The sequence below is a fragment of the Lepisosteus platostomus genome, chromosome 19 (assembly GCF_059453375.1).
Source record: "Lepisosteus platostomus isolate fLepPlt1 chromosome 19, fLepPlt1.hap1, whole genome shotgun sequence".
NCBI classification, from domain to species: Eukaryota; Metazoa; Chordata; class Actinopteri; order Semionotiformes; family Lepisosteidae; genus Lepisosteus; species Lepisosteus platostomus.
This window is the reverse complement of record NC_142629.1, coordinates 909,437-935,180: the sequence shown is the minus strand read 5'-3', so window position 1 is coordinate 935,180 and position 25,744 is coordinate 909,437. Positions and strand designations below refer to the sequence as shown.

Genomic DNA, 25,744 nt, shown 5'->3' with positions numbered 1-25,744 from the left:
TTTTTGTTTGTCTGTATTTTTCTTTTTGCCTTGGGAGTCACCCCTCCTCTATTTCATGATTCTTAGCATCAGGACGACCGTGGCAGAATAAGAGTCATTATCGGTTGGTAAGTGACGTCTGGAGCCCTTATCGCTGGGCTGCTGGAATACTGTATTGTGCTGAATTTGCTGTTCCTCTGTCTTCAAAGTTTAGTAGGAGTGACCATCAACCCTGTGTCAGCTGCACAGTTGAGTAGGACGTCTGCACTGCAAATGGTTTAAAATATTTTGTTCTGTTCTGCACTTTTCAGTGTTTTGCCTGTTTTTAGATGTCCGGTGTTTAAGCTGTGTGTATATATAAAGTCTACAGTATATATAAATGTATGTGTACAAGGCAAATCTTGCATATATGTTGGATGTTTGAAGAAACATTTAATAGCTCTGGCGCAGTGACCAGGCATCTGGCACACTGAGGTTTAATCACACCAGCATGCTTACACTCCAGAGGCAAGTTGGCTTGTGCAGCCCGTTCGGTGGTTAGCAGCTAATTTGATGAAGTTCTCATCCAGCTGTGTCTCGTAAGAAGACAGGATATTGCCTTCAACGACACTGCCGGGTAGCTTGTTCCACACCCCCACCACCCTTTGTGTAAAGAAGCAAATCCTTATCTCCTGGGCCTCCAGCCTGTCCCACAGCAGCGGCGGGGTGCTGGCGGGGTGGGGTGCTATATCTAGGTTTCTCCGTCCAGCTCTGGAGAGGCAGAGATGCAGTCCAGCAGTGTTTATAGCCCCTTACATCAGTTAAATAAGGCAGGTCTTTAATTGAGGGCTTCATCTCAGTTTTTTTTACCTTTTACGTTGCCTTTTTATATTTTTGATAAGTTTTTCGCTCCAGCTTATTTCCTGCGGTCCGGAAGACAGGACTGCTCTTGCGCGTTTCTTCGATCCAATCCCGGTATAAGCCCGTCCTTCGCCTAAACTGAGCTCGAACGAAACCCGTGATCCACTACAGAACAAGAAACGCCCTGTGTTCGTGAAAATGACCGCAATGCAAATAGAAGCAATATAACTGGAAGGACGGCTATTGAAATCAGGTTGGAAATGCAAAATACCCCGACTTGTGGCAACAGAAAGGCAAATGGAGAAAAACAAACAATTTTTCTATGCAAATAGTGTGCGATCGCAAAGCCCTGCTGGTTTTTAAAGGCCGGGTGAGCGTGGAGGGAGATGTCCCCCCCTCTGTCCTCCTGCTTGCTCCTGGCCCGCAGACAGGCAAGACCCAGCAGAGCAGGAGGAAGAGGTGCTGTGCGCCTTCCCCAGCCCTGCGGCCGTGACCTCCTCTCGTCTCGCCTTGCGCCGCCCTGCCGGTCTGTCTGGAGCACCCACCCACCCGCGCGCCTATACTCCGGCACCCTCCGCCGAGCACGCGTGTCGTGGACTGTGGACTGGGTTTGCGGGAGAAGCTGTTTTTGTTTTGCTTTTTTTTATTTCACTTTGAAGTTTTAGGCCTTGAAACGTGCCAGGATGCGTCGATTTCAGGTCGGAACTCCTGCTCTCCACCTACACTTTCCCTAAAGGTTTCAAATAACACTTTAAAATAGCAAAAGAAAAAAGGATTGCCCTTTATTTCCGCAGTGCAGGTGGGGAGCTGCGTCAGCACGCGTAGTCTGCACAGGAACAAGTGAGGTTTATTCCCCGCTGAAAAGAGAAGAGCGAAAACGCAACGTTTCGGCCGTGAAGTCTTCAGGTGTCCTTCATTTCCTCCTCGCGCCCGCGGTGACGCAGTAGCCCCCGCGCGCCGCCGACGCCTGCACGAGCGGCTCCGCGAGCGGGGCCGCCTGATTGGCCAGCCGCGAGCGCGACGTGTACAAGCCGGAGCCACAGGTGGCGCGTGCCGCTAGTCGTCCCCGGCTGCCGGCGCTCGGAGCCGCTCGCCTGCGCGCTGGGACACCTGAGCTCACCTGCGCGCTTTCCGCCAGGTAAGTCCACGAACTGGCCTCGCAAAGAAGGAAAAACTCCACAGCGTTGTGTCTGTCAGTCCTCAAGCTTGGGGGAAGTGACAGAATGGTGCCTCCCCAGCTTTCTACTTTTCGAATACGTTTTATGTAGATACAGTCGTTCTAATTTTAATGATTGATTAAACAATTATTAATTTAAAAAAGCATAAGGCACAATGCGTGGCCTACAGAACAGGATATGAGCTGAGAAATGTCAAGTGTTCGCCTGGCGTTGTACTGAAGGTCTGGCTGTTCTGTTTGGTTTGTTTTTTGTCTCCGGGAAAATGTTACTCGGAGCGCTGGTCAGATCGAGGCTAACGGGGAGAGTCAAATATCTGTCCGTTTCGATCTGCTCTCTCTTTTGAATGTTTGTGTACCCGTGAGGGGGTTCAGGAGCCGACCCGTCTGCCCCCGCAGTCTTGCGGTCTTTATTATTTCTCCAGTACGGGGTGGACACTGGGCTGAGCTCTTGGGTAAATCCAGCGTCACGCCCGCTCGCCGCTCGGGTTCAGAAACGGGCTGCTACGTGGACGCACGAAATTAGCACGCAAACCACCTTGAATGCTCCGTTATCAATTTAGATGGCTTTATAACTTCAGAATATAACTTCATAATTGAATTATGTCACTGGGTGATTTTTTTTTAATCGCCGCTGATCGCTGGGGTAAAGTCAAACACCTTTTCCAGATACTGACGCGCCTGGGAGCAGGTCAGGCAGCCGACACACCTGGTGCCCTGGAGTTTCAGAGCACTAATCCAGCATTAAGAGCTCTTTCACGAACGGGCTTCTGGAGGAGGGAGGGAAACGTGTCCATTTTCCCACGAACCGCCTTGTTTTTAACACCCTGTCATTGCTGGTGGGGAGTTTGAATTGATCTCCATCGTGCCTCAGAGATGAACCGCCTGTCGCAAATGTTAATGTAGTTTATCAGGGGCCTTTGCCTTTTATGAAACCAGACTACAACCTGTCCTGCAGTGTGTAACAAGCAGCTCTTTAGTGGCCAGACCAGAGGGAAGGCTAATTGATTCATTAGTGAATCCTCCTCTTTCTCCTTCCTCCCTGTCCTGGGATGTTAACAAATGGCACCTCTGAGCTCTTGGATGGGCTGCCTAGTCTGGACTGTAAGTAACTGCTGGGCCGTCTTTCCACTCTGCATCCCGAGTTCAGATCCCACTGAGGGCACCTGTCTGTGTGGAGTTTGCACGTTCCCATGCGCGCTGGGGGTCGGTTTTCAAGGCGCTCTGGTCAAGGCCTGTCCCCCGGCGACTGGCTGCTCCTTCTGCTGGGGTTTAGGGTTCGGGGCGTCTGTGCCCAGTGCCGCCGGCGAGCCGGACTGGCCGGGGGGGGACACTGTGTGAGCTGGCCGGGCCCCCTGGGCTCCTCCCACTCGTCCTCCTCCTGATGTCAGCGGAGTCAGACGCTTCTTCTTAACCTTCTCCGGCTCCTCCGTGTTCCCCTTGTCTTGCTCTGTAGAGTCCCGGTCCACCTGCCTGCTCACGCCTCTCCTGCCCGCCCCGGGCCCGTGGCCCCCCGCAGGGGGCGCAGCATGAAGTCGAAAGGCAAGGGGGCGAAGCGCCGGCCCCACGCCGAGCCGGAGCCCGCGTCCAGCGAGCCGGAGGGGTCGGAGGCCTCGCTCCGCCTGCGGGCCCCGCGGCGCCGGCCCGGAGGGGAGCCGGACCCCACAGGGGGCCCCCGGCGGCGCCGGCCCCACGCCGGCACCAAGGAGCGCCGCGCGCGGCGGCTGGAGAGCAACGAGAGGGAGCGCCAGCGGATGCACAAGCTCAACAACGCCTTCCAGGCCCTGCGGGAGGCCATCCCCCACGTCAAGGCCGAGAAGAAGCTGTCCAAGATCGAGACGCTCACGCTGGCCCGCAACTACATCCGCTCCCTCACCGCCGTCGTCCTGGGCGTGTCGGGCGGCTGCCGGCCCCCCGCCGAGCCCCCCGCCCTCCCCGGCCCCGCCCGCCGGCTGCAGGGCGAGGAGAGCCTGGCCCGGTATCTCTCCCAGATCCGCAGCTTCAGCCAGGGCAGCTAGCCGGGCCGGGCCGGGCCGGGACCGGACTCCAGAGGCCAGGCAGAGCCTGCGCCGGCCCCCCTCGCCCACCGCTGTGGCTGTGACTCTGACTGCCCGGCGCCCCGACACTGAGGTCGCCTCCTGGACCCCCCCCGGCCTGCCCCTCGTTAACGCAGGCGGCGGTGTGCAGAGGCGGGACCGCCGGGCGAGAACGAGGCAGCCCGGACATTCCCAGGAGGACAAGCGCTCCGCTGAGCGGAATCTGGCTCTCGGAGATATTTCTTCTCTTTTTTTTGCTTTTTGACTGGACTTGAAACATTCCTGCCGCGTGTGCCGTCGTCTGGCTCTGGGTGAGGAGCCGCACGTGGGGAAGAATTGGCACCAAAACGTGATTATAAATCTCTGCTTTGTAAAAGACGCATCGTTGTACATGGTTGCTTCAGTGAGGAGAAGAATCCTGCTGCAGGAAGACTCTTCTCACCCAGAGACGCTTGCTTGGTTATGGTGCAGTAGCTACATGTGAGAGCAGGAAGCCCCGCTGATCCGTGTTTGTGTTTGTATTCCTCTGAAACGCGTATCCCTGAGCTCGATCACACCGCCCCGCCCCGGTGTTCGACATTTAGTCCACGATGAGCCTGTACCCGAGGACGTGCAGAGCCTCACTATGCCATTCCTGGACTGACCACAGAGAAACACCCTTCAGCTAGCGTCCCACTGAATTCACCCAAATAGAAATTATGTAAATGTATAGATTTGGAAGCTGATTGACCTGTTTAATATCAAAATTCAAAGCAGGGTGCTGCTGCCAATGTTATATCTTTTAATGAAAATGCATTCAAATTGTTCTTTTTTATCTTCCCGGTTTGAACGTGAACGCTGCATAGGAGGCTTCTGAGCTGCGGGGGGTGAGAATCCTGTGTAGGTGTGTCACTGCATCGTCACTCCAGTTGGCGAAATATTTCTGGTTCTTTCAACAGCCGAACCGCCAGCAGTGTGTAGTTTGAATTAAAACTGGACCCATCTGGAGAAAGGTTTTCAGCACTGGAAAAGGGAAAGAAAATGTAGCTATTTATCTAAATGACTTCCCCTCAAATTGCTGTGCTAATGTTTACCCACGGTATGAAAATCTCAGTAAAACTGACGATTCAGAAGAATGTGAGAGGGGACAACCACCAGCCCCTGGGGCCCAGCCATCTAGTTTGTTGGTTAGTAACGAATTGATCTGAGGATCTTCAGGAGATAAAATATTCTCTCTGTTTCTTGAAATAAGTCAGTGTATCAGCTTCCCAAACATGGCTGGGGAGCTTGTTCCACACCCCCACCACCTTGTGTGTAAAGAGGTGCCTGTTCTATTTTTTTAAGCACACTTCCCTGTAGTTTTCATGTGTGTCTGCTGGTGTATGGATCTCTTTGGTCCTTTTGTAGTTGTGAATGAAGATATCCTGCTCTTCAGTCGTCAAATGATTTCAAATGTGAATGTTTGTTTTGTCAAAACTCTCCACAGATTTGAAGAAAGTTGACCTGATGCAGTTATTTGTAAAGATTTAGAAATGCTTTACCACTTAGAGCTCATTTTCCTGTTCCTATCAAATGTACAAGCTAGTGGCTTCAAAAAGAAAAAAAAACACCACCCCAACTAAATTTGTAATTTGGCAACATCGTTAAAGCAGCAGGCATCTGGGATGATCTGAAGGAGATCTGACAGCCACTAATTGAATCACAGCTGTGAAAACCTGTTATAAGTGTTTTTAATAGACTCTTCTTTAAACATCTATTAGTTCCAGAGATGCTCTATGCATCTGAAATTATTTTCTTGTAAATTGCTGATTGTATGGTGAAGGTTTCTTTATCAGCCATTGAAAACCTGAGCAGTTGCACCACTTGAGCTCATGTAGGCCGTGAAGATCTCAGGTGCAATGAAAACATGTTCCCTGGAATCTTTCAGCACATTTTGTTATATGTTGCTTAGGCTTGTGTATTAACCTTAACTGGCTTTCACTGGCTGACACAGGCCCAGAAAGTAGGGTGTGTTCTGTAACTCAAATTAACCAGTTTCTGCATTTTAATAATTTTCCTGTAAGCATTAAATGCAAGTTGAGTGAAATCGGTTTTGGACTATTAGGTCACTGTATTTATGGAATTCACCATTCCAGTGGAGTGTTGTACATGTGTGCATTTTTATAGATCTCAAGATGTTTGTGCCTTTTAAACTGTCCATTTTATAGGCCAGTTCTAGGTCGCCGTGCTGTTCCTTGGGCCGGTGTTCTAGGTCGCCGTGCTGTTTCTTGCTTTTTTTAGGGGGTGTTTTTCCGGCTGTTAGCAGTGGTTTTGGCATGCGAGTGAAAAACGTTAATCCTTTGAAGGCAAGCATGGAGTACTGCTTCAAGGTAGATGATTTTAATTCAGCGATGAAGCAGGATGGACTGATTGTAGCACACGCCATCATACCCAAATGAAACAATGGTAATTTATTTAAAAATCCATGTTATAGTCTTTAAGCCTCGTATTCTGGAGCTATCAGAGCTATCTGTAGTATATGTCTGTTTCTGGAATTGCTAGATACATTTTGGAGTGCATAAAATGGTCTAAAGATGGGATGTTTAATATTGAAAAGCTTAAGGACTTACATTATGTGACTGCTTTCTCTCTCTGTACTTGTATGGGAATCACGCTGTAGATTTGTGTTGTGCTAAAATGATCCTGAATGATTTCCACACACACATCACCATGTCTGAAGAACCACTGTCATGAGCCGTCAAGGTTCTTGACCCTGTTTAAACAGCTTCATGTAAATGAGTTCAATTACAGTTGTCTCTGCCGAGATACCACGCTGGGCTAATCATGGACACTCCCCAAAAGACCTCAAAGGCAAACGCTAGAAAATAGAAACAGTATTTGAATGGAATTCATAACAAGCCTAAGAAACCCTAAAATACTAGTGAATTAACCTGTGCCATTTATTTTAAATGTTCTGTGTACATCTTTTGGCATTTACATGGTGAAATACTGTAAAATAAAAATTGATCAAATATTTTTGGTTACCGGCAGTTGTTTTTTGCAGAACAAAAAAATAGCATCCACATTATGTATATATTACTCAGCTTGCTGTCCTGCTTGGTGTAAGTAAATGTCCTGGGTAATCATGAGGTCACAGACAGCTTTTACAATGGCTCCTGTACATTTGGTCTGCAAGCTACTCAGAAGCCTCTGCTGGGACTGAACACTCAGAGACCACAGCAAGACCCACGGCTTAAACAATAAAACATTTATTAAGCACATATGATCCATGCAGGTTCCTGGGGACAGTCTGTGCACATATTACAGCACCAGTATACATCCGTTTGCTGTATCTGATTATTCTCTTTAGTGATAACAGTCTGAAAAATCAGTGTAACTTGTTTTAGCTTACAAACAGAACCACAAGGGGAACCAAGCTCATGGTATCATTGATTGGAATGCAACAGATATCGCTATGAAACAATCTGATGTACAGTAACTGAAATGCAGTCGGAATTCCACTGTCCGCCCCGAGCTCACTATAGATGCATCAGTGCTTACAAGCAGTGGTACTTGGTAACCACGTCTTTAAAATACAGTATATTGTATAAAGTTGCACATCCACATTTAAAATTCTCACACTATCTCATGTGATTTTATATTTGAACCTAAACAGCTCTCTCTGAAACAGACACCTAATGCTGGAGGGGCATTTTCTTTCTTGGAATATTTTGGTTAATGTCTGAAATGCAGGATTTTGACTTTCCTAAATTCAACTTCTACGTGCACGTTTGAAGCAAACTTAAGTTATTTTATCCCTTGCATCGATGATACTAAAGTGCTTTTGGGGAACTGTGGTCTTAATGTAATTAATTAAGACAAAAACGCATTAAAATGAAAATAAACAAGTCTTTGTCTTTGAAAACCCTTAGAACACACAGACTCTGTTTGTCTCTACACACACACACATGTAGTTCTGGATCAGCGCACTCAGACTTGCGATGTGGTGAGAAGAGGAGTTCCTGAGACTGAGAAAGGGGGATCCCTGCTGCTACACCAGGTCTAGCGTTGTTCTTCTCTCATTTCCATGTGTGGTGCCCAGTGCAAGCACATTCACCAGCATACAGATAACCACGTCTTTCGAACCAGCTGCTTGACACCCTGTTCCGTTTTTCCATACAAATATTTGCTCGTTTTTTTATGCGAAAAGCTAACGTGACAGTTGATGCTACTGCCTGTTCCCCACAGTGGGGGGGGGGCGGGGGGGGTTGACCTGGACAAAAATGCATTGTGGAAAAGGAGTAGGTAGTAACTCACTCTGGAGGAGGAAGAAAAGGCTGTGATCTGGAAATCACGACTGCGTGCTGCACCTGAAGGAAGAGTTCAACGGGCGCAGACCTAGTCAGAGGTGAAGTCCACAGGAATGTACAGCTAAACGTTTAGTCTCTTTTTCCCTGATGTGTCGACTCATCTGGTAGTTGTACAGCTGGGCTCTGTTAGGCATCACATTTAGAATTATTTAAAAAAAAGAAAAAACGTAAAAAAATCCCACCCTCCTATTTAAAAACCAAAACTCAAAGTGATTCTTTAAAAATGTGTTCCTGCCCTCAGTTTGATTGTCAGGAAACTGCAGACGTATTTCATCACTGGAGTGTGAACGGAGCTGGCTGTCTTAAACCCGAGCTACCTGAAATGTTGCTACATCGATTCCGGCACCACACTGTTGTTAGTCTAAAGGTTCGACTGACAGACACCCCGTAGTTTCCAAAGGGACAGACAACAACACGCTCTCTCAAAGCAAACAAAATAACGTCAATAAATAAACACAAGGCTAACTTCAGACAGAGAAAAAAACTGATCTCGACAGCAAACGATGGGGTTCGCACAACTTTTTAAAAGTTATTTCAGTCTCTCTGTGAGGAAAAGGGTAAAAACAGAAAATCAACAAATAAAACCATAAAAAAGTCTTGGGAAAGAAGAGAAATTGGGAAAGGAGGGTATAAGGACAGAGGGCAGGATAGGATCAGAAGGACAGGGATCTGTCAGGAGCAACAGAACATCACCGGCGGAAGATGTCAGGTACCCAGGGAAAGAGGGGAGAGGGGTGTTACCTCGAGCTGCACAGACTAAGAGCTACAATACTGAGACTAGCAGCTGACTGCGTTTCCGTTCATTTCCTCCTGCTCCTTCAGCTGCAGCTGGGCCCTGTTCCCGCTGGGCCTGCCTGCAGCCGCCTGCGCTGCCGAAGGGATGACGATCCTCGGTGCATCCTGGGAGTTCCCCCTCACCGAAATGTGGTCCCACCCACCCTGGAGGAGAGAGCACAACCAGAACATCACATTGCATCTGCCACCCTGCCGCTCGCACCCGGCAGCCTGCTGGAGCTCAGCAGCGAGAGCCTGGCCACTACCTGGAGGGGAGACTCCTGGGAAAGCTAAGGCTAGTGTTAGTGGGACCAGTACGGGGTGCTCACCCTGCAGTCTGTGGGGTCCTAATGCCCCAGTATAGTGATGAGGGTAATTCTCCTGCAGTCGTGCCAGCTCCTCCCCCACACCCTCTTCCTCCAACCCTGTATTGTTCACCTTGTGCTCCGGGCACTGGATCTAGACACAAACCAACTTGTGTCTTATCTCTGAAAAGGGGAATGGCCACAGCTGCTCGACTCTGCCCTAACGCTATTTCAGCACTGCTCCCGCTCCTCTCGGTGTAGACTTACTCCAATCCCATAGTCCCACGACTGGCCCTTAGGCTCCATAGGCTGGACCCCGACCCGGTGACAGACGGTACCGCAGCTCAGGCTGTGGCTGCCTTGAACTTTGTCCGCGATTATCCAGACCTGGAAGTTAGAAAACACAAAGCCGAGCAGGGTCAGTGCAGGTCGGACTCGCTAATGAAATATGGCCAGCTGGTCTTTTCTCACGAAGAGAGAAGGAAGGAGAGGCCGGGGTGTCTGTATCTCTTCCTCTGACAGGGACCTTCACCTGTACTTCCTAGAAACATTCCCAGGGCCGCAAGCCAGCTGAGACAGCACTATCAGCACGGCGATAGGATAGGCAGCATTCGCTCCTGAGAGGCCTGGGCTGTGGCTCTGACAGCTGAGCTCAGGGGGTTCACAAGCCAGGAACAGCTCCAGTAAGAACAATCAGCGAGGTAAAAAAACAAGGCCAAAATCTGACATTGATGAAGACAAATGCAGAAAAAGCTCATCGCCGCACAACGCTGCTTTTGCCCCCAAAAATGGTTTTTTTAAAGAAAAAAAGACTTGATCTGTTTGATATCCATTTTAGAAAAGTTACACAATAAAAGAGATTAAGTTGAAGACGAAGGAACTAAAATACATTTCCACACAGTGAAAAAACAGCCATTTGCTATCGAGAGAGAAGGAACTACAGGGCTGTGCTAGCTGCCTTACGGAGGACGCCTGCAGGTGATTTTCAGAGTCCTGTACAAGTAGCAGGGATGAGCACAGCCCACAACACTGAGGTGGCTCCAGCAGCAGACCTGCTTCTTTCTTTTTAACAGGACTTATTTTCTTTGTTTGTTTTTCCTTCAAGAGCAGGGCAGGACATACTCTCCCCGGAATCGAGCTTAATCAGTGGAAATGGGACTGGGAATGTTTAACCATGACCTTTTCTGCTACCTCGTTACACTGTGGCGTGGAAAACCTACCAGGCTTAACAAACCGGAGCAAAGACACACAGTGCAAACCAAACTGAAGGGCGGGGAGTCTGGCAGATCGGCTCAACGTTGATCACGGTTCCCAGACACTCAGCCCTTTGTCCACCTACAGAATCTCTTTCCCAGTAATGCCTGGCTTTCAGAAAGCACTAGGTACATTTTTGTAGCTTTCTAAGCTAAGCAGAGCATGACCACAATCTCAGCGTGCCCTTCTCACCCCTGCAAGTGGGGGCTGTACCGTCAGTGAACCTCTCTGGAGCAGATCTGCTAGGGCACCGGAGAGCCAAGCCAGCGCCCCCCTCCCGCCGCAGGCCTCACCTGGTCCAGGGGTCCCACGGAGACCTTGCGCACGTTGTTGGAGATGTGCTCCCATGACGAGCCCTGGGGGTAACTGGGGGTCAGGCCCTGCCTGTACCACAGGTTACCTGCAGGGCAGGGGCAGAACAGGCAAGCGGAGGCAAGTCAGGGGTAAGTAAGGAGGGGCTGGCCATTACCCGGAGTTAACTCGAGGCTGTGCCAGAGGCCCTGCTTACCGTTCTCGTCCACGGTGTACACCGACGTGCGCCCCACTGACACCTGCTTCAGCTTCTGCCGGGCTGGAGGGGGGATATGGTACCAGCAGTCCCCTGCAAGCGCAGCCAAACAACCATCATTTCCATCTGCCAGATGGGGAGGGGAAGCAATAAAGAAGGCAAACAAAACGCGAGGCTGTTATGAGGGAGTCTACCCTCATGCCTGAGTGGACTGTGCAGCCGAGATGTCCCTGGGAGGCTTCCGTAGGAAGCCGCCATTTTGGCTCATCTGAGAAGCAAGTCACTGAGCCAAAATGGCGACTGGCAGCTCAACAACAGAGTACAGCTGTAGGTAGGGATCATAAGGCCAAACTGTTGTATAAACTCTGCGGAAGAGGGCAGGGCTCTCTTTCTTGGAAAAAGACCAATGGTCAGCCAGTCCTGGAAAATAGGGAGGGTTGAGGCTGTCTGGGCTATCATGACTCCGAGCGACACAGTAACACCTCAGCCTCCTGGGTGCCACTAGTGAGAGACGCACCTCTCCTCCAATCAGAGCCTCTGGTACGGGGCTGCAGTGCCTGTCGTATGTTTAAAAAGGGTGTGGCCTGGCAGTGGGTGGGATCAAGGGTGTGGCCCGACGGCGGGCGGGATCAAGGGTGTGGCCCGGCGGCGGGCGGGATCAAGGGTGTGGCCCGGCGGCGGGCGGGATCAAGGGTGTGGCCCAGAGGTGGGCGGGATCAAGGGTGTGGCCCAGAGGCGGGCGGGATCAAGGGTGTGGCCCAGAGGTGGGCGGGATCAAGGGTGTGGCCCGGCGGCGGGCGGGATCAAGGGTGTGGCCCAGAGGCGGGCGGGATCAAGGGTGTGGCCCAGAGGTGGGCGGGGTCAAGGGTTTGCAGGCATGACGAGCCGAGAGGAATAAAAAAACAAAACACAACCGGAGATTCCGAATCGGGGGGATAAATAACAAAAACAAAACAGTGATCCTCAATTTTTTTAAACCTCCGCTGCAGCAGAGCTCTCTGGCTCTCCCCCCGGCCCCTCTTACCCGCAGGGTTCTGAGCAGACACCGAGCCGCGGTAGAAAGCGGACCCGTCCCTGGCGATGGCCCACACCTGGTAGCCTCCGCCCACCGAGATGGACTTGAAAGGCTGATCTGTGCCCACGTGAAGCCAGGAGGTTCCCTGCGACAGGAGACACGCCAGAATAGAAATCGCAGGACACGGACAAGCCAGGGCCTCTGCAAATTAGACATCTATGAATTGGCTTCATTACTCTCTGCTCTCCTCCCCACTGATAGCTGGTGTGTGGGGAGCGTTCTGGCGCAGTATGGCTGCCGTCGCATCATCCAGGTGGGGCTGCACACTGGTGGTGGTGGAGGGGAGTCCCCATTACCTGTAAAGCGCTTTGAGTGGAGTGTCCAGAAAAGCGCTATATAAGTGTGAGCACTTATTATTATTATTATTATTTCCCTGCGCTGCCGGAGTGGAGTCCTGGGAATGCACAGTCGCTCAGAAACGAGCGGGAGTTCTGTGGGACACGCGGGGAGGAAGAGGGCGGGCTCACCGCTGCGTTCTGTGGGGTGACTCCGAGGCGGCACAGGACGTCGCCCTTCTTGCTGATCGCCCAGAGCGAGACCTGCTCCGCGCCGCCCTGGGACGAGCAGGGCAGGAGGGTGACGTCCCACAGCGGGAGGGGCGGGACTTCCTTCCAGGGGCCCGTCGTTGTGATCTTACACTTCCTGCCGTGGACAAGACAAGAAGTTAACCAGACCGCATTTCTGACACCTCTCTCTGACCTTTGATCTCGCATGTGGAGCGGATTGGGCTTGGTCTTCTCGGCGAGAGAGAGGGGAAGGTCTCGAGTCTCGGCCTGATACCGGCGCAGTGACATGTCGGTATGTCACAAGGAGTAATGAATCTCCCAGGGTGCAGCAGGGACAGATGAAACTTGCTGGACTCACCTTGCCCATCGCCTGCGTCTCACAAAGTCCTTCATGGTTTTGTATCCATGAAAGGTCCTAGACAGCAAGGAGCAGAGAAAACAAGCTTAAAAGAACACAGACGCAATGCACACTATCAACCAAGATACCTTTATGACTCCCAAACTTGTTGACTCTTCACTTCCAACTATTTCTAGCTTTGCTAAAACCTGAACATTTAGGATTTCAATGTGAAGTGTTGCTTTAAGAGGCGGACGGGGTATGAAACACAGGTGCAAAGCAGGTGCTACCTACGCTGGAAAATCCGCTGCGTACTGCCAGCCCTCCCGGTCTGTCCCGCCCGGAACGCCGTAGTCGATGGTCCACTCAGACACCTGGCAGGGAGCAGTCCAGGGACAGGAAAGAGCTTGATGAGAGACAGGGAGAGACCCTTCTCCACAGCTGGAAGCTCCAGGCCCCTGGGAGCCCAGCCGTAAGCGAAGTGCACCGCTGAGGCAAGGTGGCTCAGCCGGGCCTCCAGCAGCAGATGGCTTCTTCAGCGCCGTTCGTCTTTACGTCTAGCGCTTCACATCTCACAGCACGGCGTCAGGGGCGGTGCGACCTGGCTGTGGCACGGCCTCGCGCTGCGGAAGCCATGATCGGGAGCTCTTACCCGAGACGCCGGAATCGAAGCCACTCACCCACGCCCACTGGGGAGACGGAGGCTTGGTGTTGTCCTTGGTGCACTCCTGCAAGCCCGACGCGTCACTCCACATGTACCTGTCCGTGGGCAGGCCTCTGCGGGGAACAACCCACTCCACAAGTCACCCAGGGCCAAGAGCCGCGCAGACCGTCACATCACTCGTTTATGATACGAAAGGCAAGCTGCCTCACCTGCTACTGTAGCCAGTCACTGGATTCCAGCGCTGGTTTTCGTAGATATAAACACTTTTGATATCAGTCTGGGTGTGGATATTGTCTGTGCTGCTGAGAAGCCCTGGAGACAGATATAATATTTTGAGCTTCTCTGTGGTGCAGGGAATGATCTGCTTTATTCCAAGCTCTCTGGGGGGAGCCTGACCTTTATTAGGTAAGAAGCTATGGTATTAACGCCACTTGGTTTGGCAAATACGCCGACAATGTGTTCCTGCAGTTTTTTAAGAGAAAAGCACCACGAACGCATGCCTTCGCCCAAGAGCAGTGCAAATATTTACCCTGAAAGAAGCCTCCCCCGTAGCCGTCTGTGTGGACCCAGGCGGTGTGGTCGTACCCGATGCCCCACACAATGCCCAGGCTGTTACACTCCACCAACCTCAGGTGCCCCCCGACCTGTCGCCATAACCTGAGCAGCAGAAGAAACGAGAGACCCCTGAGGCGCTGTGGTGGTGATGGGAAACCCCACGAGATGGGGGACGCAGACAGGACGCACCAGTAACACAAATGTACTGGTCACCATGAACCTGGTGTATTTCAAAATCGGGCAGAAGAGTTGCTCATCTTTACATGACCATCCATTGCAACCCCACCTTTCTAAACAAAAAGCTTTTTTCCCTCTTGATTGTTTTTTCACCGATATACAACTGTGGGTGTCTCCTTCTTTATATCCATTATGCCTGGCAATATTAATGAATGACTTCTTGTGTACCCACACTTCCTGTGCAAGCTCACTTCCTGTGTACCCCACACTTCCTGTGCAAGCTCACTTCCTGTGTACCCCACACTTCCTGTGCAAGCTCACTCCCTGTCCACCCCACACTCTCTGTGCACCCCGAAACCTCCCGACGGAAACGAAGCAGGACCGAGGGCGTACATCTGGTCGCAGGGCGCGGGGTAGGGCGAGGCCTCCAGGCTGGGGCACGGCTCGCTGACGAAGACGTCCCCCTTGCAGGTGGTGGACCAGACGGCCTGCTTCGAGGGGGGGCCTTGCACCCCACGGGAGTCGCAGGAGGACTTGCTCAGCAGGGCCAGCTGCAGAGCACAGAGACGGGAGTCACAGCAGCAGCACAGGAACCATCCACCCCCGGGCACACAGTCAACGAGCATGGGACAGCAGCTCCCACAGTCCGAGACCACCGCCCCTAAAGGGCTCAAATTCAGCATGAAACTGCACAGCCCGTCGCCCCACAGAATAACAGCAACCCCACAGCCATGACAAATATGACATATCAAGACCAGCAAAATCCACAGAGACCCACAACCCTGAGACACACCGACGTGTCTGAGCCAGCTGGGGAAATCGCAGGCTCACCCAGTCACGCATCTCCTGCTCGGTGGGAGCAGCCAGCCGAATGGGCCACCTCTGCCTGGTCCTCTCCGCGGTGTAGATGGCGAAGGTGTGCTTGGTGTCGCTCTGGACAGGCACCAGGATCGTCACCTCGTTTATGAACACATGGAGGTACTGCGGGAACACGGGAACAAGGAGGAATTCAAGTCTTCTTCTGTTCTTTCCTGCAGATTTACACCCAGACCTGGTTCAGCTACTGCCATCGTGAACAGGACCAGATTTACCAGTAAGAACCCCCCGGTGACCGGTTCCAGAAGCTCGTTCCTGCCCAGGGTAGAAGAAGCCCAGATCTTAAAAACGGGCTAAGGTGGGACTGCACCTTGGACGGGACCCCAGTGTATCGCAGGGCCAATTCAGACATCTCAAGCAAGCCAGCCAGTGGGTCTTTTGGAGAGGGGAGGAAACTCAGAGAAAACCCATTTAGATGGATCATGCAAACTCCACAGCTGGGCTGGACTGGGCTGGATCGGGCCGGGCAACGCTCACCTTCTTCTCCTCATTGAAGGTGTAGTAGATGAAGAGGATGCCGTCTCTGTTGCCGTCGGTGCTGGAGAACTGCTCCAGAGTGATGCGCACGTCCACCCACTTGTGGGGCTTCCAGTCCCTCCACCACTGCATGGTGCCCTTCTTCACCCACACAGACTGGGCAGGGGGACAGAGAAGCCGAAACAGCGCTGATGCCACAGTCACAGACACAGGTACGTGCTGTTAGTATTCTTCTGCCTGCTGAGCTCCGAGCAAAAAATGTCTTTGAAACGTGAACTGTGAACATATCACATCAGTTCTTTCCTGCGTTTTCGAAACCACAATGCCTATCCAAACCTGTCTGTGTTGCTATCAGGTTACTTTCCCTGCGTGTAGCTCTGACACACTAGATCACACAACGGCTGTCCCCTTTCTTCTCTCTCATCCTCCCCCTACCTGCTCGATGGCTTGCTCATAGTGCTGGAAATTCTCCATCTCTCTCTTCGACCTCTCACTGAGCTGCTCGAAGATCTGCTTGCGCCAGGCAGCTGTCTGAGCAGGGGTGATGGACAGAGACATGCACTGCGCAGAAGACGACATCCCTGGGGGACAGACAGGCGAGACGGTGTCAGGGGCCCAGTGCTCCAATCTCGATTCTAAACCACTGCCGAATGAATGAAGCAGGAAGACGATGTCTCTAGGTGCACTAGAACAGTCACTCACATGCCTAGGCTAGGGGACTCCTTGACAGTGTGGGTCTTCCTGCTCTGCAGAGTTCCTAATCAGGGGCAAAAAAGGCTTCTTCTGCAGACATGAACACTGAACAATATTCACAGGCGTGATTCACAGGAGTGGGTCCCAGAACACGAGAATGTTCTAAATGCATCGTAGAGGACAGTAGATTTCTAAGTTGAAGTCCCTCCAGGACAAATGTGAAAACTAAAATGAAAAAACAATTATCCTCCGCAAAACGGCCCTGCAGCTGCTCCAGATCCAGAGAAGGCCCTGCCCCAGGACAGCTGCTGAACACGCTGCCCAGACCCTACTGGAAACAAGCTGAAGCCAAGCGGCCTCCTCTCCTGTATCACCGATCTCTCGCTCTAATTTAACCTGAACTGTATTCACTCCACTGACCCTCGAGCCCAAAACCCTCCCCTGATGCTGAAATTAAACCACACATCTGCTGGGAAAATGACGGGCCCGCGATGGCGAGACCGCCCAGGCCGAGCCTGCGGGCCCCCGGTGCTCACCTGCGGGGGAGCTGAACCAGCTGAGCTGTGTGTGGGCGTCCACCGCGCAGCCCCCCGCCGTCACCCAGGCCCACAGGGGGTGCTCGTCCGCCCCGTACGGCCCCTCCAGCCCCAGGTTGTACGTGGCGATGGAGGACAGGCTGGAGCTGTCGGCCGCGTCGGAGGTGGAGGCGGCGGCCAGGTCCGTCTGTGCCTCCTCCAGGTCCACGTTGCTCCACTGGGGGTCCCGGCTGGCCTCCTGGCTTGGGGAGCCTGGGTCCTGGCTGGCCTCAGGGCGCCCCTTGTCGGAGACCAGCTCGGAGATGAAGCTGTCGCTCGTCACCTTGGGCACGTGGCTCTGGGCGGGCTCGTCCCACTCCGGGGAGGCAGGCTGGGCCAGCTTCCCCGCCTCCAGGGCGGCCTCGGCCTCGCTCGTCCCCGGGCCCCGCGGCGGCAGCCTCACCTCGCCGCCAAAGAAGCAGCCGGCACTTTGGAGCAAGAGAAACACTCACAGGCATGAGGCGCAGGCGTGGATCCATCCGCTAACAGCTTGAACCAATTCAGGGTCGCGGGGGAGCTGGAGCCTATCCCAGCATGCATCGGGATCAAGGCAGGGCACCCCCTGGATGGGCCGCCAGTCAATCTCGGGGTACGCACTCACACCAGGGCCAATTTTCCCAGAAGCCAATTAATCCAACAGCGTGTCTCTGGCACAAGGGAGGAAACCCACACAAAGGTAGGGAGAACATGTAAACTCCACACAGACAGCACCCCAGGTCTGGAACTGAACCCAGGGCCCCAGAGTTTCTGCACCACCCTACCACCCCACTATATGAAATACATGTCTGTAAAATATTTCACCGTGTGCCTGGAGCCAACAGAGAGTGTTCAGAATTGCAATGAATTTTCTCCATTCTCTACAAATGAGTCGTGGGGGTGAGTGAACAGTGGTTAAACCCCTTTAAATCGTGAGCAGCTGCCGGCACCTCCAATCTCAACACTGCCACCTGCTGGGGAGATAGGCTAAGGACACGCTCCAGGATCTTGGCCAGGGAAGTGCTGAGGATTGCAGTCAGGTTTAAGGGTGAGCTAATCCACTCTCAAGCCGGTCTGTTCACAGGCACTGAGCGGGAGAGTCAGGGTCACTCTGCGGGGGGCGGGGGGTGTGGGGGGTCAGATCCAGGGACTCCGGGCTGGGCACGGCCCCCTCACCTCGCCAGGCTGCTGGCGCTGCTGGAGTGGGACCTGTCTCCGTCCCGGGGCGCGGTCACAGCCCTCCACGTCTTCCCGCTGAGCTCGCTGGCGGTGACGCCCTGGCGGAAATACACCGCGCGGTCCTCCCCGCCGATCCCCCACACCTGAGGGCAGAGCCGCAGGGCACCGGGGTGAGCTCAGCTGCAGGCAGGGGCAGGCGGGCATCTAACCATTCCACACTGCTGACCTCTAGACATCTACCGATTCCGAAACAGGGCTGGGAACACTACACAACACGCAACACACTTGCTACTTGCAACCTTTCGATGGAAGAGAAATTCTACTACATCTGCTTTTGCACTGACTTCATGCGGAAATGATGGCTTTAAAAATCCTTTAAAATGACTTTGGAAAGCACCATAAATAAGAAAACATGCAGATCTCCGATCTGAACAGCGGCTTCGGACAGGAGCATAGGTGTTCTAATACTACAGTGCGTGAGAGTTGAGGATAAGTGGAATGCGTGTAAACACACAACCATGCGTACTGCATGTGCATACACTTGTAAGGGCACAGTTATAAAAAGACAACCAGAAGGCGGGCTGGGGGCTTTGCCGCTGTATCAGATGTAATGCAAACACAGCCAGAAAGCAGATCTCAGAGGTGCTGGACCCCTGTGATCAGACGCAGAGCATGCTATACATATACATATGGCGGGGCAGGCAGATTCCAGCTGTATATTCTTGCGCTGCCGCAGGTCGTGTTACAAACGCACCAGTGTGGTTCGTGGGGGGGGTTTGCAGCGCTTGCAAGTCTGAAGGCTGAAATTCAACAACAGGGTCTGCAGAAATACACACCAGGCGTAACCCGAGGCCGCGCAGACTGAGCGGCCCAGGAGAGGCGAGGGCTGGGGAGCGGACAGCCCCATACCGGGGAGATTTCAGCTTAAAAAACTTCACACAAATTCTTCACCTCCTCTAGAAAAAACGACACACCCGTCTCCCGGAATCCTGAGCTCTATTCGGAAAACGGCACAGCGATCGGAGCGCTTGTTCCAGACCGACTCCTAGTCTTCCCTATGATGGGAGTGTTAATGAGCCCTGTTCTGCTCTTCTCTTCGAGTCTACTGGTGTAAGCACACTTCCAGGGAATCTACCGATTTGCACGAAAACACCTGAGAAACACAGCTGTAAAATACAGCACACAGCTGGGAGAGACAGAGCTGATTAAAACTATACTGAGAGCTTTGTATCTTTAGGAATGAGGTTTCATTCATGGGGTAGGAGCTGTATTTTGGTCTGAGGCCTGGTCCCGCCCAGGGGAAGTGCTGCAGGACCTGGCCTGTGCTCCCGGCTCTCACCTGGTCATTGAGCCCCACGTTCACCATCACCATTTCTCCCACCATGCCAATCCAGCCCGAGCCGCAGGGATTGTGGGAGTTCACTCCGCGCCGGAACCACACCTGCAGGGGACAGGACAAGTCTTTGCCGGTGCAGAGAAGCGTCTCCTGGCTGGCTGGGCGGGGCTCACTGGATGCGTCCTTACCTTGCGGTCCTTGGTCACAGCCCACACAACGTTCACGCCCACGGACACATGAATAGCACCCACTTCCGGGCTGGGAGAATCCACAGTCACCCAGGAGCTGCCTGGAAGACACAGTTTAGGGAGTAAACGTCTTGCTCCCTGAAAGTATATAATATACATGGACGTAAGACCCTGTTTAAATTATTTTGAGAACATTCAAATTCTAAGAAGACGAAGAATATTTATCGTCCAGCTAAAACTGGGCAGAAGCTAGATGACACACAAGGCCGAGGGGGCCGCCCTCGTCAGAGAATGCTGTTCTGTCAGGGTTCAACAACAAGCCTTTCAGACAGACTTGCAGACAGTGGGCAAACACACAGCTGTGACCCTGCAGAAACACGCGAGGTCAGGCTCATGACCCGACAATGACCTTTGGGGTTGTCCCGGCCGATGCCCTCCCTGACCAGCAGCTGCCCCTCCCAGAGCACAGCCCACACCAGATCCCCCGGCCCACAGCTGATCTGCACCACTTCCCCAGGGGTCACGACCTCTGTCCAGCTGGTGCCCTCGGGATTGAGGTGGCAGATGCCATCCCTGAACCAGACCTGCGCACAGAAAAAACAGGGACAAGTGACCAGCGACACTCAAAGCCACAGTCTTCCCAAGTGGGAATGGAGCACTGGGTCTGAAACCTGTCAGAGCAGAGCCACATACACGTGTGATGCTTTGCTGACCTCTACTGGTCACTCTTGCTTACCGCATCCTTTCCATTGATTCTCAGAAATGCACTGGGATTAACTGGAATGCTCTGATGCGGAAGAGAAGGGAAAACTTTCACACAGCGCTGTATCTAACGGTGCTGATTCCATTTTTTTCCTCAAGCACTATCTTCCCTCGGCCTGCAGAGCTCGTGCTTGGCGTCTTACGGCAGCTGGCATGTTTTGAGCTGTGCAGCAGCTGCCGCTCACTGCGATGGGATTGTGGGTAGGCAGAAGGCGAAGTCTGGGGAGGTGAAGCCCCGCTGATGACCGCCAGCTGACCGCTGACCACTGACCTTGCCCTGCAGGGACACGGCCCACAGAGAGAGACGCCCCTGCGGCTCCTCACTGATCTCCCAGCCTCCGCAGCTGATGTCATTGAAGGGGTCTGGCAGAGGCCCGGTCTCTTCTGAGGGGATCTGCAATGCACAGAGCCCAGGGTCACCCTTCACTGCGTGACACCGCGAGCATGGCCCCGGCACAGGCATTCAACAGCATGCTTAACACACACAAGCATTTCCAGCTAACAGCATTTGAGATAATACTTCCATACACCTGTATGGTGCTGTTCTACACACTCCACTCAAAGCTCTTTACAGGTAATGGGGATCCCCTCCACTACCACCAGTGTGCAGCACCAGTACACTCCCCACACCCCAGCTCTCAGTGGGGAGGAGAGCAGTGATGAAGCCAGTTCAGAGATGGGGGTTATAAGGAGGCCATGACTGGTAGAGGCCAAGGGGACACCGGGGTAGCACCCCTACTCTTCTTGAGAAACGCCCTGGGATTTTTACTGACCACGGAGAGTCAGGACCTCGGTTTTACGTCTCATCCGTAGGACGAATGTGCCTGTTGGATGTAGGGGGAAATGGACAAGCAAAAAACCCCAAAACATTGGACCCCAGCAAAACCTGTAGTCAGCGAGGATAGTAACCATCTCAACCACATCAGGAAAAGCCCAACGAGAACAGCACTGGAACAGCAAGCCGGCCGGAGACAGGGCAGAGGAGGCGGGCGTGAACACACCTTGGCCCAGGTGTCCACCGACTTGTACCTCCTGTATCGGATCCAGCGCCGGCGCCGGACGCAGGAGTTCCACTTCTTGTCTTTCGTGTAGGTGGCCGGGAAATCGATGGCGTACGTCCAGCCCTGGAGAAAAAACAAAGACAAAGAAGGAGATCAGAGGCGAGAACGCCCATCACTGGCGACGTCACTCCTGTGTGCCCTCCGGCAGTACAGACCACACTCCAGCAAGAGGCAACAGCCGCTGCTCAAACCTTTTACAGACCCGTCATAGAGCTCTCTTCCTAGGCTGGCCAACAGCACAGAAACATCCCCATGCCTTCACAGTCCTGATCCGACGTTCGGGCTTGAGATCCGAGCAGAGGCCCTGAGCCCGCGCTGCCGGGGGGCCGGGGGACGGGGGCAGGGGGGGCAGGGGGTGCCCGGGCCCACTCACCGCCTTCTCGGTGGGCTCTCCTCCGAAGTTCTCGTCCACGAACCAGTCGGCCTCCCACTCCCAGTGCTCGGAGGGCGGCTGGAACCCGCCCAGGGGCTGGTGCTGCAGGCCCGATGCGTCGCTCCACTGCCAGCGGTCGCTGGGCAGCAGCCGGTCGCAGAACCCGTCCACAGGGTTCCAGCGCTGGGGCGGCCCAGGAGCGCGGGAGCCAGCACAAGGGCAGAGAAGAAGGCAGAGTCACACGTAATGAGCAACATGCCCAGACAGCCACAGCAACGATCGCAAGAGGCAGGGTGGAGTTCTTTTACTCCCTGGATCGGGATTCAGTTTCCTTTTCCAAATATAACAGTTGAATCCCATTTTTGTTATGAACAGGCGCAGAACATCACCCATACAGTATCTCGAGAGAGCCCGTTTCGAACTCCTCCACTGTCCAATAGTGTCACCTAGTGGCCGTTTAGCTGTACTGCAGCCAAGGCTCCAGTCGGGGTGAGCTGAGGACACTTCACTCTGCACTACAAGACCACTTAGGCTAGTGAAAGGGACCGTACCCAACTCTTTGTGCATGGCAAAGGTGATACAGATGCCTTTGCTGAGCCTCTCTGATACATGGTCAGTTACCTGACAAATTATAATATGCACCTCTGCAGTGCTCGTGCGCTACCTGGTTCTCATAGGTCTCCTCCTGGTAGCGAATGGGCACGTCGCTGGAGTGCACGTACAGGTAGACCTGATGGTCGCAGGCGATGCCCCAGCTGCACTGCTGCGCCGCGGAGACGCGCTTGAACTCCAGCTGCACGTCCTTGCACAGCTCCCAGCAGCGCCCCGCAGTGGACAGGTGGAACACGCGGCCGAACACGTCCACCGCCCACAGCAGGGAGCTCGGCATGGCAGGCCCTGTGGGAAACAGGGGCTGTCACTGGAACGCCACGCCCGGGCCCCCCCGACCCTTGACCTTGATATCCTGGGACCAATCCACCAGGCTTCCTTATCTCGAGATCAGAGGTTAGAACACACCGCGCTAAACCACATTTGAGATACTGACGCTGTGATTTCTCATGCTGTTCACATGCTGTGCTTTTGTTTTTAATACAGTACAGAAGAGCAAACCCCCAAAAGCTCAAGCCCCCTGACTCATCTCATGAATATACGATGAAGTTAGTTTCCCCTTGGCTGTTTGGCAGTGTTCTCGCACACATGAACACATCCTCTGAACAGCAGCAACAATGTGGAACTGCTCTGTGCAGGTGTGTAGCTCGCATCCTTTCTACACACAGCTCTGACCACTGTGGTGCTTGGCTTCCTCTCCACCTTCATCAGGACATCCCCAGTCTACGAGTGGGACCAGCTGTCCGGACAGGACCACGCAAGGGTGATGGGATTGATTTAACCAATTATTACAAGGCGCAGAGTAACTGTTTATATTGCAGTGGGCATTTTTATGACATCCTCCCATCATGTCAGGAGGCACTTCTTTAGCCAAAGGGTTGTGGGAGTGTGGAACAAGCTATCCAACCATGTTCTTGAAGCTGATATACAGGCTTCTTTCAAGAAAGAGATGGATGTGAGCTGCTAGCTGCAGACCTGGCTAGACGAATTAGCCTCTGGTGATTTGTGCTTGTCCTTATAGTGTGGAGCAAGGTCAGAGGACATAAAACAGATCACAAATGAGAGGCGGCCATTCAGCCATTCGTCTAGCTGTAGTGGTTTTTAGTACCTCATTGATCCCAGGATCCCATCCAGCTGTTTCATGAAAGGTGCTACAGTGTGACCTTGGACAGCACGACTGGCCAGCTCGTTCCACACCCCCACCACCCTCTGTTCAGCAGAACAGAAGAACAATTCAGCGGGGAAAACCAGATTCTGGACCACGCAGCGCCTTCAAAACCACGCCTCCAAGCCATAAGCTTGAGTAAGCAAAGATACAGAGCAGAGCCCGGACAGTGACTGATCTGCACAGCCCTCCGTGCCAGTACAGCGGACGCACGGACAGTCAGATGGATTCTGTTATTTGAATTCGCTCCAGTTGTGATGCGTATTTCAGAGTTTGATGCAATCCAGCGAACTGGGACCTATTCAACGGAGCTCTCGCAACTTGTTCATTGACTGCGGGTGATCGTTCGACCACGATTCTGCTGTGCGATTCTTATTATGTCCAATACGGGTAATACTTTAAGTTTACGTGTTTCACTGTATAGTCAAGAAAGACCATTTCATTTGCGAGGAAAGATGCAACTGTCAACCAAGTTCTTCAACATCGCTGGTAATTAGAAAAACGATCATGTTACTGACGTCATGCGTGACAACACCTAGCAGTACCATTTGGCGCAATGACAAATGACAGACGTAATAAAACGCACAAATAGGGGAGGCTACACGGAATATGTGGCCTCTGACTACAAAAACAGCCTCTACTTCTACGTGCTATGAGCTTCTCCTTTAAACCCTAAAGCGATCAGTTGTCAAGCATCAGTGTCATACAGCCTCCATACCGAAGCAGGTTCGTGTAACGCGTGAAAGGCACACCTAAACAACGCTCGTCAAGAGCAGAGGGCCAGCCGGCGGTCCACCTGCGCGCCCCGCCACCTTTCACGGGTGAGAAACGAACAGGTGTTAAAAACAAATCGATAAGAATGAAAAAAACATGGAGCATCACAGCAATGCGCGTTACACTGCAACAGCACTCACCTTTTCTCGCCTTTCATACACGAGCAAGGCTGGTTTTAAGAAGGTTGCAGTAGCCCCCTCACCTACTGATACAGTACAGTACAAGATATTGACATCAGACTGCTTCCTAATCCGAGGCAGGAAGTCACGACCCTTCCAATCTGATTGGTTACCTTGCGAACGTCACTCAACAGCCCCCCTTCTGATTGGTCCGTCCGGGTGTCACTATTCGGTCGCCCGCCTCTGCGAGATTAGCACGCAAATGTCATGCACTGGTTTGCTCGCGGTCTTATTCGCCTGTTAACATTTTGTGTTTCTCGTAAATACAAAAACAAGATTAGCCTGACAGCAAACATACAGGATCGCCTGAGTATCGTGTTTCCAGGTATATTTGACTCGGGCTGGATGTAGGTTTTCAGGAGCCCCTTTTATAATAACTGTGATGGAGGCTAAGATACGGCCGATTGCCGTTAACGGGATATTGAATTTTCTCTGATTTGGTCATTTGTGATATTTTGTTTCGGACACAATGCCCCGGTTGCACCCACTTCGTTTACAGTCTCGGTCAGGGGTCACCTGTGCCTTGTCTGAGAGTGATATTACTGCGTCACTGTGATATGCTTGGGGAACACCGCACCCTCACTCCGCCGTCCTCGCCCACGTCTCTAAAAGCCCACACGTCGCAAACGGCACCCTTGAGGGCACGCGTTACCTGCCACGACTCTGTTTCGCAGGCTCGGGTTTTCTAGGCTCGCTGTCGCCCTGTCATGCGCCGACAGAAGCTCTCCGGCGCGCAGCGATATTAATAGGCATCGGTGATGTCATTTGGGTTTCACAAATGTCTGCGTCGTTTTCTGTCAAGTGCAGCGCACGCACGCACGCACGGACAAGTGTGCGCCTCCTGGGTGACCCGAGTTTTTGTTGTTGTTTTTTTAAATTCAATCATTCCTCACGCCTCTGCGTTTGTCTTCTATTTGTCATTTTTAGGCCATGCTCCTGGGCGCCCACCCTGCGCGTCTGCCGGCTCGTCTTAACCTTTCCCTCCCAGCGCGACGGTGTCGGGGCCGCG

The 25,744-nt window shown here is 52.9% G+C and overlaps 2 protein-coding genes across 11 annotated transcripts; one reads left to right on the top strand and one right to left on the bottom strand.

Annotated features, from left to right (window-relative positions):
• The first annotated feature begins 163 nt into the window (after positions 1 to 163).
• Positions 164 to 7,023, top strand: bhlha15 (basic helix-loop-helix family, member a15). 2 transcript variants are annotated; one of them, XM_088612149.1, is made up of 3 exons: positions 164 to 1,517; positions 1,619 to 1,957; positions 3,450 to 7,023. In XM_088612149.1, exon 3 carries the CDS (start codon positions 3,523 to 3,525, stop codon positions 4,009 to 4,011), a length of 489 nt encoding a protein of 162 aa, XP_088468275.1. In that variant the 5' UTR covers positions 164 to 1,517; positions 1,619 to 1,957; positions 3,450 to 3,522; the 3' UTR covers positions 4,012 to 7,023. The 2 variants fall into 2 exon arrangements, with proteins under 2 accessions (XP_088468275.1, XP_088468272.1); XM_088612146.1 differs by having other exon boundaries at positions 1,614 to 1,957.
• On the bottom strand, positions 4,778 to 25,522 carry tecpr1a (tectonin beta-propeller repeat containing 1a). 9 transcript variants are annotated; one of them, XM_088612140.1, is made up of 27 exons: positions 24,697 to 24,842; positions 22,673 to 22,905; positions 22,009 to 22,191; positions 21,576 to 21,698; positions 20,846 to 20,968; positions 20,222 to 20,396; positions 19,813 to 19,913; positions 19,628 to 19,729; positions 18,286 to 18,431; positions 17,095 to 17,561; positions 16,301 to 16,446; positions 15,866 to 16,021; positions 15,344 to 15,493; positions 14,906 to 15,063; positions 14,310 to 14,437; positions 13,990 to 14,092; positions 13,797 to 13,893; positions 13,411 to 13,490; positions 13,138 to 13,194; positions 12,741 to 12,915; positions 12,223 to 12,358; positions 11,199 to 11,291; positions 10,984 to 11,090; positions 9,704 to 9,823; positions 9,461 to 9,590; positions 9,099 to 9,296; positions 4,778 to 5,031 (listed from the first exon to the last, which is right to left on the bottom strand). In XM_088612140.1, the coding sequence occupies exons 2-26, from the start codon at positions 22,895 to 22,897 to the stop codon at positions 9,121 to 9,123; spliced, it is 3,657 nt and encodes a 1,218-aa protein (XP_088468266.1). In that variant the 5' UTR covers positions 22,898 to 22,905; positions 24,697 to 24,842; the 3' UTR covers positions 4,778 to 5,031; positions 9,099 to 9,120. The 9 variants fall into 9 exon arrangements, 8 of the variants coding, with proteins under 8 accessions (XP_088468266.1, XP_088468268.1, XP_088468264.1 ...); XM_088612138.1 differs by lacking the exons at positions 4,778 to 5,031; positions 24,697 to 24,842 and adding exons at positions 24,849 to 24,918; positions 25,388 to 25,520 and having other exon boundaries at positions 7,241 to 9,296; XM_088612136.1 differs by lacking the exon at positions 4,778 to 5,031 and adding an exon at positions 24,535 to 24,594 and having other exon boundaries at positions 7,241 to 9,296; positions 24,697 to 24,771.
• Positions 25,523 to 25,744: the final 222 nt, after the last annotated feature.

Coding starts and splice junctions, on each gene's coding strand:
- bhlha15 (XM_088612149.1), top strand. CDS start 3,523: ATGAAGTCGAAAGGCAAGGGGGCGAAGCGCCGGCCCCACGCCGAGCCG.
- tecpr1a (XM_088612139.1), bottom strand. CDS start 22,897: ATGCCGAGCTCCCTGCTGTGGGCGGTGGACGTGTTCGGCCGCGTGTTC. Junction 19,914..20,221: donor CGGCCGGGACAACCCCAAAG/GTCATTGTCGGG, acceptor TGTGTCTTCCAG/GCAGCTCCTGGGTGACTGTG. Junction 16,447..17,094: donor CTGGTTCAGCTCCCCCGCAG/GTGAGCACCGGG, acceptor TCTGTCCCCCAG/GGATGTCGTCTTCTGCGCAG.